The sequence below is a fragment of the Delphinus delphis genome, chromosome 4 (assembly GCF_949987515.2).
Source record: "Delphinus delphis chromosome 4, mDelDel1.2, whole genome shotgun sequence".
Classification (NCBI taxonomy): Eukaryota; Metazoa; Chordata; class Mammalia; order Artiodactyla; family Delphinidae; genus Delphinus; species Delphinus delphis.
The window spans coordinates 52,433,192-52,446,343 of NC_082686.1; the positions used below are offsets into that span (position 1 = coordinate 52,433,192).

At 44.8% G+C, this 13,152-nt stretch overlaps 1 protein-coding gene across 1 annotated transcript; it reads right to left on the reverse strand.

The window, feature by feature from the left end:
* Positions 1-9,035: 9,035 nt before the first annotated feature.
* Positions 9,036-10,277, reverse strand: LOC132424389 (endogenous retrovirus group FC1 Env polyprotein-like). Its single transcript, XM_060010129.1, has one exon. It carries the CDS (start codon positions 10,275-10,277, stop codon positions 9,036-9,038), a length of 1,242 nt encoding a protein of 413 aa, XP_059866112.1.
* Positions 10,278-13,152: the final 2,875 nt, after the last annotated feature.

The following is a 13,152-nucleotide window of genomic DNA, read 5'->3' on the forward strand; positions in this document are numbered from 1 at the left end:
TCTCAACTTGCCCTGAAAACACAGATGCTGTGCTTAAAAGACTAATTGATCATTTTATTTCAGTTGCACAGAAATGATGTTGAAATAATGAACAGACCTTGGGCCATTAGAGCTCAATAGTTGGCAAAAGGCAATCTGCTTATCAATTAAAATCAGCAACTCAAATTCCTGTTGTTTCCGATTGTCAAAGTAATAAAGAAAAATGTACCCCCAAATGGTACAGTATTGAATACCAAATTCATTCTTGTGAAACCCTGTCTATGTTTATAATGTTAGCATTGTCAATTACAGTAGGAATCTACTGGCTGTAATAGCTAATAATTTATATGTATTTTCCTTCACCACAGCCCATAAGTTAAATGTGATATTCTTTATATGCAATAGATCCAGTTTCCCTTTCCACCACTTACTTTACATGAAATCATTTGCTATTATTATCATTTGTGTAATTTAATAACTTTCTCTCTATACCATTCTTTATATTTTACAAATAAAATGGCATTTGGGTCATTAACGGTGAAAGAGGACCAGGAAATCCAAACTAAGAAAAAAGCTAAGAAAACAGGACCTTCATGACTAAATTATCACATCTCTTCTACATTTAATTACAGTTTCCAGTCAACATTCACTCCATTCCAGTTATGTGCCTTGCACTGTGTTTAGCATTATAGTTGAATCAAAGAAAATTAAGACAAGGAACTGGCCTTCAAGGAAAACAGATAAAAAACAGCGTAATATAAGGCCAACCAGGATCAGTAATAGGGTACTTGCAGGGTGTTGCTGGAATGCAAAGGAAGAAGGGATTCTTTTTGACTAAAGGATACTGACAAGATTCATGGAGAAAGTAAGAGAGTCTGGTTAAGAAATGAACAGAACTTTAATACACAGAGAAGAGGAGTTCAGAGCCCCCCCAGCTAAGGGAAGAACATCAGAAAATGCACCTGGGTATAGAAATGCAGTTGTATCAGGGACTGGGTTGGGGGTTGGTAGGTCATTGGACCAGGAGGCTGGGTAGATGAATTAGGAAGTGAATCTGGAGGGTAAGGTTTGGCAGATGGTCTTTGATGCTGTGGTAGATTGCAAAAGCAGTCACAAATTCTTCTCATCCCATTATGCATTCTTCCCTTTTTAAAAAAGAGACTATTTGTTAGAGAATTCTGAATTTACAGAAAAACTGTGCAGAAAGAACAGATTCCCCATATACTCCCTTTCTCCCACCCGCCTCTCTCTCCCTCTCTATCTTGCATGCACACACACTCCTATTATTAACATCTTGCATTAGTGTGGTATGTTACAATTGATGAACCAATATCAACACATTATTACCTGAAGTCCATAGTTCACATTAGGGTTCATTCTGTTGTACATTCTGTGGGTTTTGATAAATCCATAATACTGTGTGTTCACCATTTCAGTATCATACAGAATGGTTTCACTGCCCTAAAAATCCCGTGTTCCACTCATTCATCCCTCCTTCCTCACAGACCCCTGTTATCTATCCATTGATCTTTTACTGTCTCTGTAGTTTTACCTTCTCAAGAACGTCATATATTGAAATCACACATTGGATAGCCTTTTCAGACTGGCTACTTAGCTATATGCATGTAAGTTTGCTCCATGTACTTTCATGGTTTGATAGCTCTTTTTTTTTTTAATCACAGGGTCACTGGATCAAGTATGGGGTCTGAGAGAGTAGCTTAATCCTAAATCCCACACTGCCTGGCATGTCCTTCCTCTGGGTATGCACATCGGCACTCTGCTTCAATTAAGTAGCCACTCAAATATCACCTATCATGGACTTTCTTTGACTATAAATTCTAAAATGTCCCCCACTCCCCACAGGCACACCCCTTATCCCACACCCTGTTCTATTTTTCTTTGCACTTAGCACTTCTGGTATATATATTTTTGTATAATTTGTTGTCTCTGTCACATTGTCCCCAGAAGAGTACAATACCCATTAAAAAGGCATGGTTCTCTGGTGTGTCCTCAGGGCCCAGTACAATACTTGGCTTTAGGTACTCAAGAAATATTTTTGAATTATTGAGTAAATGAAAGAATAATAACTTAATGAATAAATGTGTTGAGTCCAAGCATGGCAGGGCATGGAGCACTGTCCTTCCTCAGGAGAGGCTCAGGTCCTGGGACTCTTGCAAGCCTACATGTAGGCAGCATCTCTGCAGCATCTATGACAAACTAAGGCAAACAGAATCTGGCTGTTAGGACAGGTGACAAGTAATGGTAATCAAAATTCTCACTGATTTTATTGATTCTATTTATAGTAAGTCACATCATGTGAAAAGGTGTTGGTGGAAGAGTACACCTCACAATGATAAAATACAGTACTATCAATTTCATGGTAAGTCTCTTGCTTAATTATTTACTGGAGGTTGGAGTTGGAGAGAGAATTCAGATTGAAATCAGGTACCGAACTGGCTGAGATTGCCATTGTCCTATACAATATCCATTCTCCCCCTTCTCCTTGGTGACAGATCCCTGAGTTTTACCTTGAGTTCATTGCCTCTCAGAACTAAAGACTATATTCCCCAGATTTCCCAGCCACCCTTAGAGTGAGATGTGGTCATATGCTAAGTCCCGACCAATGACACGTAGATGGAAGTTTTGTGTGGGACTTCAGAGAACATTGCTTAAAAAGAGCTGACTTGTTTGGGAAACACTCTGCAATTCTCTGCATAACCCTCAACAGGGAGGTGATGGCTGGAAACCCTGGAAACCACCTGTCCTCTTGGAACATAAACTGATACTGAGGGTGGCAGCCATGTGCTAGGCGGTGAGGAAGAAAGACTGAAGCCTGGTCCCTGATGATTCCATAGGGTCACCACAGCGGCTCTGGTCTGCCCACCTCCACATAGAGGCAAAAGGAAAAGAACTTCGGTCTCGTTCTGTTGTTGTTGGTATATGCGGCCAAACCTGATCCTAACTAATACATCTGGCTTCAAGAGTTATAATAGATAATCAATGGAAAAAAACCTGGATTTATATTCAGAAAATATGAGTTCCTGTTGCAGATTTCCCTGACGACTAAGTTGTCACTTACAACTGGGAAAGTAATTTAATCTGAGAACGTGTTCCTTCACTTTCAAATTTGGGAAGATAATGGATACTTGTAAAATTGTTGTGAGAATTAAGTGTAAAATTGTATATGAAAGTGGATTATATAGAGTATTAACAGTAATTATAATCAATAAGGGGTCTTTGCAGAAAGAAAAGTGGTCCTTGCTTCTACTGGCCTATTTAAACATTCCTAAGCAGGAATCAGGGTCTTATTGTACAATATAAGTAACAATTTGGAACCACCTACTATGTGCAAATCAGTATTGGATATTCTGATGAAAAAGAATAAATTATAATACCAGCCACAAATCACCTCCAATCTAAATAGAAAATTTTCAGAATCAGTTATAACCCAGTCGTGAATTACTGCTGCCCCCTCCCATATAGACTAAAATGATGCAAGTGACAAAAATTAATTTTGGTTTCTATCCACCACAAATCTATGGCTAGCTTTTATCATTTCTTGGGATAATTGAAGAGACAGAGAATCTGCTGATTATTTTCTGACAGTTCTCACACAGGAAAGCTTTCAAACCACATTTTAGAGTGAATTTGGCAAAATTCCACATTTCATCCTCCGGCTTCTCTATAGCATGGACAAAATATTTTGTTGAGAATACTTAGAAAAAGGAAAGTGAAGATTAAAAAGAGAAAAAGGAGGCAATACAGATGGCAGAGTAGAATGAGCTGTTTTTGCAAGAAATAAAATAAGTGGGCAGGGCACAAATAGTGTCAAAACCTTAGAACTGTACCTCTGCATTTGTGGGGTAGAAAAATGAGAGGTGGGTTGAGATGTTATTAACACAGTGTGGTAATCATTAGTGACGACTGCAATTATTTCTGGCTTCCCACCTTCTGGGTGTATAGAATAACATGCTTTTTGGCTCCTTTGTTGGATAGGCCATGACTTATAAGAAATAGATCCCATCTTAGCCTATGCATTCAATTATTGCTGCGAGATCATCCCCCCCCCACCCGCCACCTGCCCCCCAGAGCTCTCTTTCCCTCTGTCACTGTGACCAGCAATGTTTGAGATGGTGTTTGCTTCATCAGACTAGGTTCTGGAGTGTGGTGGAAAGGCACGATAGGTAAATAGAAAGAGCAAGACATATATTTAGATTTTTTTTTTCTGTCACCAAGATTTTGGATTTCTTTGTTACTACAACTTAATCTAGCCTTTCCAGTCTAGCCTATACAATATTAGAGAGTTTGCCATAATATGCCATGGAGAGGCCCTAGGTAGAGGTAGGGCTAGGAAATATAGAATTAGTGAAGGAGGTAGGAAAAATATATAACTGGTTGTCAGGGGGGATTTACTCCACCAGTTATCTGAAGCTAAGTGAGTTAAAAATATGAAAGAAAAAATGACAGAAAAATAATCAGCTATTTACTGACTTCTCAGAGGAATGGAGTATGGGGAGATTGTATTCTTTGCTGAGCAAATGGTGAGGCTGGGAATGCTGTTCAATTGCTCTGTACCTAGGGGAAGAAGTAAGGGAAGGATTATAGCAAGACCTGAAGATAGGAGTGGTGGGGAAAAACCAAAGCGAAGAGAGCTGCGAACGTTGGGTTCTGGAATGGTGAGAGGGAAATGACGTGACTTTAGATGCATTAGAACTTTGGAGATAGAACTCAGATGTCTAAGGGAATTATATTGAGTATTTTTGTGTGGCATGCAAATACAACGCTCTCCTCCTTTTTTCTACAAAATCTTTATTGAATCCCCCAAAGCAAATTTGATTTCACAAAGCCTTAGAAACTACTATAGGTTTTACTGAAATGTTAATTCCCGCTTCAAGGTAGGTGTAGGATAAGACTGTTAAGTTCCCATGGGGCCCAGACACAATTGGTAAACAAATATTTTATCCCTATTTCAAGCATTTACATTACTCTGTGCTTCTAGAATCACACGGAGACTTTTTTAAGACTGCAAGAAAATGAGACTTATATAAATGTAAAAGTTGTCAAAGATATAGGACAAGAATTTATAGCTACCATTTTTATAACTTTCAAATACATTTTGGGGGAAAACTTAGGTTGTCTTCCATTTTAATTAATTGCTGTTTTTAAAAAAGTGCAGCAGTGATTTTGTTCTCAGTAAAAACTTGCATAAACACTGATGGTTTTTAAACCAGTGGCAGCTTAACGGTAGGAAGGAGACCAAGGCGAGGGAACTGTCAGCTTCCAGCATGTCTCCCATCCAATCAGTGTCTTTGCTTTTATATATTTTAAATATTAGAATTCCAAATAAGAATTCCTAGTTTTTAAAGAAAATGTTTAAAAGCTTGGTTGTTTAGTGAAGGTTTAAATACTTAGTGTGTGTATTCTCTTTACTAAATAAAACATAGTCAGTAACATCCAACCTAACCCCAAATTTCAAATACTTGTCTGCCTGGTCTCTTCTGAAAAATCTCCCTGATAGGTTCTTTCCATATATCCCCCTCCCTCCCCCAATTAACTCTACCTACTTTACTTGTCATAAAGCTCCCTTTATTGTACCTTCAAGACAACTACAAATCTGCTCTGCTGACCTTATGTGTTAGAACATCTGTGGCACTTATCTTGACTTCTGCATCCTTCTCTATTTTCTATTAATGATTTTCATTTCACATTTTGATTTTAGACTTTTATTTTTAGCTTGGTATTCTCCCATGTGGCTCTGACTCCTTCAGCCTTGAGAGTTGCCTGTGAATTTGTCAAATCCCAGCACTATCACTTCAGCTGTCCCATCTTTGATTAAAGAAATAAAACAAAATCAAAATATCTTTAGAGCAGAAGTTAATTACCAGTCAGTTAATACGCGTGTTTTATGGCTCAAATTAGAGCTCTAGGGAGGGTGGGAAGGAGATGCAAGAGGGAGGAGATATGGGGATATATGTGTATGTATAGCTCATTCAATTTATTATAAAGCAGAAACTAATACACCCTTGTAAAGCAATTATACTCCAATAAAGATTTAAAAAAAAAAATACAGGTTTAAAAAAAAAAAGAAGGGATTCTGCTGTATTTCAAACATAAACAACTCACGTGCCAGGACAACTCCGCCAGGGGAAATCACAATAAAGGGACAAATCTTCCAGGTCTTTTAAGAGAGCATCAGTAAAGCAGGTGCCATTTTATTCTTCAGTCAACCTGTCACAGGGAGCTTTCTCATGAAACCAAAAATGTGGGTTGAGGGAGAGAAATCAATGCATTAGGTTGAAGTGTGCTGTATCAATCACCTGTTTATGCAAATTTCTTGGGCCATTAGAAGCTACTCAAGCCCAGTCTCATATATACCCTTTCCAGTGGCTAGTGGAGTGCTGCTGCACATGCCCAGATACGGCTTAGGGGAGTGGGTGACGCTCAGTGTAAGAGGGGTAGTTCAAGTTCCTGGTTACTGGCTCTATGGTGACTGACTTCTTCAATCTCTACTAGGACCCACAACAATCCAGAGCTATGTCTCAAATGGAGAGTAGTTGCTGAAGGGAGAATTTTATTGCTCAGAACTCTGAAACACTCATGGAGGTTTGTGGCAGGCTCCCTTTAACATTCAACTAGCCCATGGGAAATTTAAGCACCATTAGATCAGCTGGGTGTGAAGGCTCAGGTGATAGAGCTCTTGTAATGCAACCTCGGACAGCTGCGGAGCCTTCTCTAGGTTATATTTAAAGGTGTACAGGTTACTTGGTAAATGGTCAGAGCAGCACATCCAAATATGATTTATGTTGCATCCAAAAATCAAAGAGGCTCACTAAATGTTTAACTTTTTCTCTGTGGTTCGTAGGACAAAGTGCAGCAATTGTCATTCCTTTAAGGCTGTAACATGCCTGAAAAACAGACATCCAGAAATTTCCCTGAACTGGCATGTCCTTGAATTTTCTTGGGGTTTATTGCCCATTACCTTGCATGCATTTTTTTTCCTGATATTATGTGAATTATCCTCATCAGGTCCAGTAGATATGATGTCTTTAATGTAGTGGACAGGTAATGTTCTGTGGAAATGTGAGATGATGAAAATCCCTATGGACCTAGATATGCTAGAGAATTAGAAAGGTAACATAGAGATGAACTAAGATTGTAAAAAATACTGTCGGCTCTGCCAAGTGAAAGAAAATTGATTCTGATAGACTTGGTTTATTATTATTCAAAAAAATCTTCTGCCTTCTCAATAGCTTCATACCAATTACTAGAGGCTTTGTTGATTTTCTTCAGTCAAGGCATATCTGATTAGTCAGTTCTGATTAAGGTTACCACCTGATCTGTTAACATATTGCGATGTCATTCTTCAACACCCATCTAACTTTTTCAGTGATGAAACGGAAGTTAAATGAAGATGGGAAACAGATAACATCTATATGAGTTTCCTAGGGCTGCTGTAACAAAGTACCATAAACTGCATGTCTAAAAACAACAGCAAATTTATTGTCTCACAGTCTTCATGGCTAGGAGTCCAAAATCAAGTTGTTGGAGGACAATGCTTCCTCAGATATCTGCAGAGGAGAATCTTTTTTGCCTCTTCCTGGCTTCTGGTGGTGCCCATCAATCCTTGGCATTCCTTAGCTTGCAGCTACATCATGTCAATCCCTGACCCCTTCATCACATGGAATCATCCCTCTGTGAGTGTCTGTGTCTTAACATGGCATTCTCTTCTCTGTCTCTCTTCTCTTCTTATAAAGACACCAGTCATATTGGATTAAGGACCCACTGTACACCAGTCTGATCTCATCTTAATTTAACTGATTACCTCTGCAGCAACCCTATTCCCAAATAAGGTCACATTCTGAGATACTGAGGGCCGGGATGCCAACATAACTTTTGGAGGGGAACACAATTTAACCCATAACAGCACCCCAGTATCTTCTCAAGACTTGACGTTGGTACTCATTTCTGAAATTTCTCCAAAGAGTCAGTCTTGTGTTTTATGGGTAAGGATTACTTCAGAGGTTTCAAATATGCCCTTTCTATTTTAGTAGCCTTCACTCCATTGGTCAGGGAGCCAATAGTGGGATTGCATGTAGTTGCAGTTTATGTATATACCAACAGTGCATTCAGAAACAAGGAAAATAACCTCAGAGTGTATCTGCAAACTCACTAAGCCTATTCTGATATGGACTTAGAATGAAATTCCATTTATCTCCTGATCCCGTGCCCTCAGCCTGTCTTGTCTCATGCTGGTGTTCACACTCCCAGAGCCAGTGCCCTTTCCTAGTTGACTGTAACTCTAGTAAAGAGGTGCAGCACCTTTGGAGGGAGGCTGAAGAAACCTCATATTACATCCTTGTGATAAGTATGTGTCAAAAGGGACACATTATCTCTTGAGTCAAAGGCCTTAGATAGGCCAGTCTAGATAAAACAGGTCTGGGAAGTGGGTGAGAGGCAGTGACACTTCATTATAATGATAGTGATTCAAGTTAGGTGTACACAGGTCAGACCTATAGTTTGATAGGTTTTTTGGTGGTGGTTGTAAGGAACAGCACCAAAAACGGAGGAGAGCTTAAACAAGCTTTATTTGGGAACGCTCCCGGGCGAGGTTCACTGGTCCGAGAGAAAGGGGCCAGAGAAGTCGTGCCCGGGGGCGGGCGTGAACAAAATGTATAGGGGTGGACACGGGAGGCACTTGCTGTGTGAAGCAGACCCCTTTTTTGGTAATCTTTCAGGTGTTGTGGCAATGTCAGGTGTCGGTTGCATGAGCCTCAGAGCCGTTGGTTCTGCCCCTCGAGGAGAGGGAAGACCAGGGCCGAGTGGGAAGTCCCGGGTCTGTTTCCTGAGCAGGTGGAAAGTCCCGGGCTGATGCCACTCGTGGGTTCGGCTGCATCAACCACCCTGGTGGGGGTTCCGTCTGACTCCCTGGGCCCTTCCCCGGACCTGCTGGCCTTACATCCTGACTTCTTTGGTGTAATGGGGTGACGTTTGGTCTCTGGCTACTTCCTGCTGTACGGGGGCGCCGGAAGGGAGTCAGGCGGCCAACGGTCCGGAGGTTAGGGGAGGGCGGCAGCGGGGGGTTCTGTGGGTAGTAAGGTATATGGGTGGAGGAGCATCTGATTCACTGCCACCCAAGAGACTTCTTGTATGCGACTGCGGAGAAACCTGAGGAAACGGGGGGCAAGCATGAATAGGATGCAGATAAGGATTAAGGGGCCTAGGATTGGTGTCAGCCAGGACTGCCACCAGTCGGGGATGGGGGAGGTGGATTGTCGCTGCCTGCGTTGGAGTTCTTCTTTTAAGCATCGGAGAGCATCTACATTGTCTTCAACGACCCCTGTCTCGTTGATGTAGCAGCAGCACTCTTCCTGTAGGAAGAGGCAGGTACCTCCTTTGTCGGCTGTCAGAAGGTCCAGGGCGCATCGATTTTGGAGGGCAACTCGGGCTACTGAGGTGATCTGGCACTGGAGGGAGGTGATGGAGGCGGCAGAAGCCTCGATGGCTAGCTGGAGTTTCTGTTCTAGGTCGAGGGATGTTGAGACACTGTGTGTTAGGGCCCCTCCCCCAATGCCCGCAGCAACGGGAGAGGAGGCGAGGGAAATGACTGCGACCATAGGGAGAAAGATGGCCCTTTTTTGTCGGCCAAAAAGTTGTGTGGTAAGTGAGAGAAATTCGGCTTGGCCATATAATGTGAGTTGTGGAACAAGGGTGACGGGGATACATGGGAATGGGGAGGAAGAGTTGACCTCTTTTGTAAGGGAGCCATTACACCAAAAGAACAAGCCTGGTGAGGACCCCATTGGCATAGTTACAGGGAGGGATGAATTGCAAGGGAGTGCATCATTAGTTAAGTTTGGGCGGCTGCCATAGCAAATTGTGAGGTTCTTTTTTTCTAAATCAAGAAATATGAGGACTCTTAAAGGGGGAAAAGGTAAGTTTGGGGAGGAATTGAGGAGGGTAGAGGTGAAGGGCTGGTCGAGTGGGACAGCAGTTAATGGTGGTCTGCCAAGTGAGGAACATAGAAAGCAGTCAGAGATGTTGCCTATCCTGGTGTGACTAAGCATTTGCACCCCCTGGCAGATGAGGGCCAACCAAGAAAAAGGGTCCGTCTTGTGGTCAGGGTGGGGTAGTTGGCGTTCTAGGGCCTGTTCCATCTCCTGGACCATGGTGGCCTGCTCGCTTAAGTGCTGGATAATTTCAGGTATCACTCTGACGTATGGGCGGAAGACCCTGATAGAGCCCACAGGGTAGGCATCAGTTGCCCACTGGTAGATTTTTCCTTGTACCCCTTTTACCATCTTGTGTCCCAGGGATCTTTGAGGTTGATGAATAATTGACCCTTGCCATTTGTGGTGAGCAGGTGGGATTGTCGGAGCGAGCTCCTGGTATCTAGTTTTGCCACATGGATGTTACATGAGTGATAGGGGCACCCCCCATAGGTCTCATCCCACCATTGACAGTAGTCTCGGGTCTGATCATAAGTGAAGCAGACAGCGGGGGTGGACCATCCCAGGGGAACACCTTCTATGTTAGAGATGGGGATCTGGACTGTTACCAGGGCCTGGCACCCATCTGGTTGGCAGTCTCCTGTGCCCAGGACTCGGGCGTGGGTCCGACCTTTAGCTTGCCATGTCCCGTGGACATGGAAGTGCCATAGGGACATCTGGTGAGTCCTGGGTGGCAGGAGGAGCAGCAGGAGGAGAGACAGGGTGACGGGCAAGCCGTAGTCTCGTGGGACCCAGCGGTAGGGCCGTCCAAGTCTCTGAAGTTGGGGCCATTTTAAGGCGGGAGACATGGTACCAGGAGGGGTGTCCCAAGAGTTTAGCTGCCGTGGGAGTGGTGAGGATCACCGTATGGGGGCCTGTCCACCGTGGCTTGAGAGATCGGGGGTGTAATTCTTTGAGGAGGATGCTATCGCCGGGTTGTAGAGGGAGAGAGGAAGTTTCAGAGGCAGTGACCATCAGCAGGTTGTGGTCAGCATGTTCACGGAGAAGGTGGCGAAGCAGAGACAGGTAGGCGAGGTAGGAAGCTAGGGGTGGGTTTTGGGTTGGTAGGTTATGGAGGAGAAAAGGGCGGCTGTAGAGCAGTTCGAATGGACTGAGACCAGTAGGAGTCCGAGGTGAGGCTTGGATTTGGGTGAGGGCAAGGGGGAGCAGGTTGGGCCACGAGATACGGACCTCAAGGGACAGCTTGGTGAGGTGGTCTTTCAAGATTCCATTGGCACGCTCAATCTTACCGGATGACTGGGGGTGGTAGGGGATGTGGAGTCTCCAGGTGATCTGAAGAGCCTCGGATACCTGTTGAACCACCTGAGAGACGAAGGCGGGTCCGTTGTCCTACTGGATGGAGATCGGCAGGCCAAATCGGGGGATGATATGTTGGAGAAGGATGGTGGCGACCGTATCCACCGTTTCTCGGGCCACTGGGAAGGCCTCGATCCAACCTGAAAAGGTGTCAACGAGAGTGAGCAAATATCAGAAGCGTTTACAGCAGGGCATATGGGTGAAGTCAATCTGCCAGTCCTCGCCAGGTTGGTGTCTGCGCATCTGGTGAGTAGGGATTCGGGGCCGTAGGCCTCCTTGTGGAGAGACGGACGCACAAGTCTGGAAAGCCGCGTGAGTTTGTGAGATGGCATCTCAGTCCAGGCATGTAAAAGAGGGGATCTAGGAAACGGAACATCGCCTTCAGGCCAATGTGTAGGGACTTGTGGACGTCTGATAGGAGGCTGGCCGCTTGGGCTGAAGGGAGGGCAACTTTGTTGTCCATAAAAATCCATCCTTTTTCGGCCTTGTGGCCCCCTTTGGATAGTAGGGCGCTCTCTTCATGGGGGTCGTATGCGGGTCGGATTGAGGTGGTGATGAACAAGATCGGAGCTGGAGGGGCCTCTTTGGTGAGCTCGCAGGCCATGGAGTCGGCCTTTGAGTTACCTTGTGTTATTGGGTTAGAGGGAGACTGGTGGCCCCTGCAGTGGATGACTGCCACCTCCTCAGGCAGCTGGAGGGCATCCAGGAATTTTGCAATGAGGGAGGCATTGACCACCGGGGAACCCTTGGTCAAAAATCCGCCCTCCCTCCAAAGGGTTGAATGGCTGTGTGCAATCAGGAAGGCATATTTAGAATCTGTATAGATATTGACCCTTTGGCCCTTAGAGAGATCGAGGGCCCATGTAAGTGCAATCAGTTCAGCCCTTTGAGAGGTTGTCCATTCTGGGAGGCGGTTGGCCTCGATAATGGTTGAGATGGTTACTACTGCGTAGGCCGCCCGGCGGCGTCCGTCGGGGCCGAGTATTGAGCTGCCATCTACGAAGACGGTGCGGTCCGGGTTTAACAGTGGCGTATCAAAGAGTCCCTCCCTCGGCGGGCTGAGGGCCTCTACGACTTGGGGGCAGGAGTGGGAAGGGGAGGTCCCGGTATCGGAGATAGGCAAGAGGGAGGCTGGGTTTAGGCGGGGGGAAGAGGTCGAGGGAGATAGCAGGGTTTTCAATGAATAGCAGGTGGAATTCCTGGATGCAGGAGGGGCCCAAGAGAGAGAAAGACTTATGGCCGAAGAGGTCGGCCAGTGGGTGGGAGGAAAATACAGTCAGCGGGCGGGCCAGGGTCAGTTTGAGTGTTTGTTTGGTCAGCTCGGCTGCTGCTGCCAAAGCTTGGAGGCGTGGTTGCCATCCCTGAATGGTTGGGTCAAGTTGTTTGGAGAGGTAGGCCACGGGGCGATAGGAAGGCCCTACGGGTTGGGCAAGGAGTCCAGTAGCTATTCCAGTCCATTCATCTACAAAGAGGTGGAAAGGATGGTCGGGGTTAGGCAGAGAAAGGGGAGGGGAGGATATCAGCATGTCTCTGAGGGTGAGAAAGGCCCGTCGAACAGTGGAGGGAGAGGTAAGGGGTCCTTGGGGGGTTTCTTTAGCAGCTAAATATAGGGGTTTAGCAAGAAGAGCAAAGTTAGGGATCCAGTGTCGGAAAAATCCTATTAGGCCCAGAAAGGAGAGAATCTGGTCAGCTGTCTCTGGAGGTTGGAGGTCACGGATGGCCTGGGTGCGGTCGGCTGTCAGGCTCTTTGTTGTGGGGGTAAGGTGGACTCCCAGGTAGGTTACTGAGGGTGTAGACAGTTGGGCCTTGGTTGGAGAGACCCGATAGCCGCGAGAGCCGAGATAATTGAGGAGGTCAGCAGTGTGTTGTT

What these genes read in the sequence shown, in the direction of transcription:
- LOC132424389 (XM_060010129.1), bottom strand. Translation starts at nt 10,277, where the DNA reads ATGGTAAAAGGGGTACAAGGAAAAATCTACCAGTGGGCAACTGATGCC.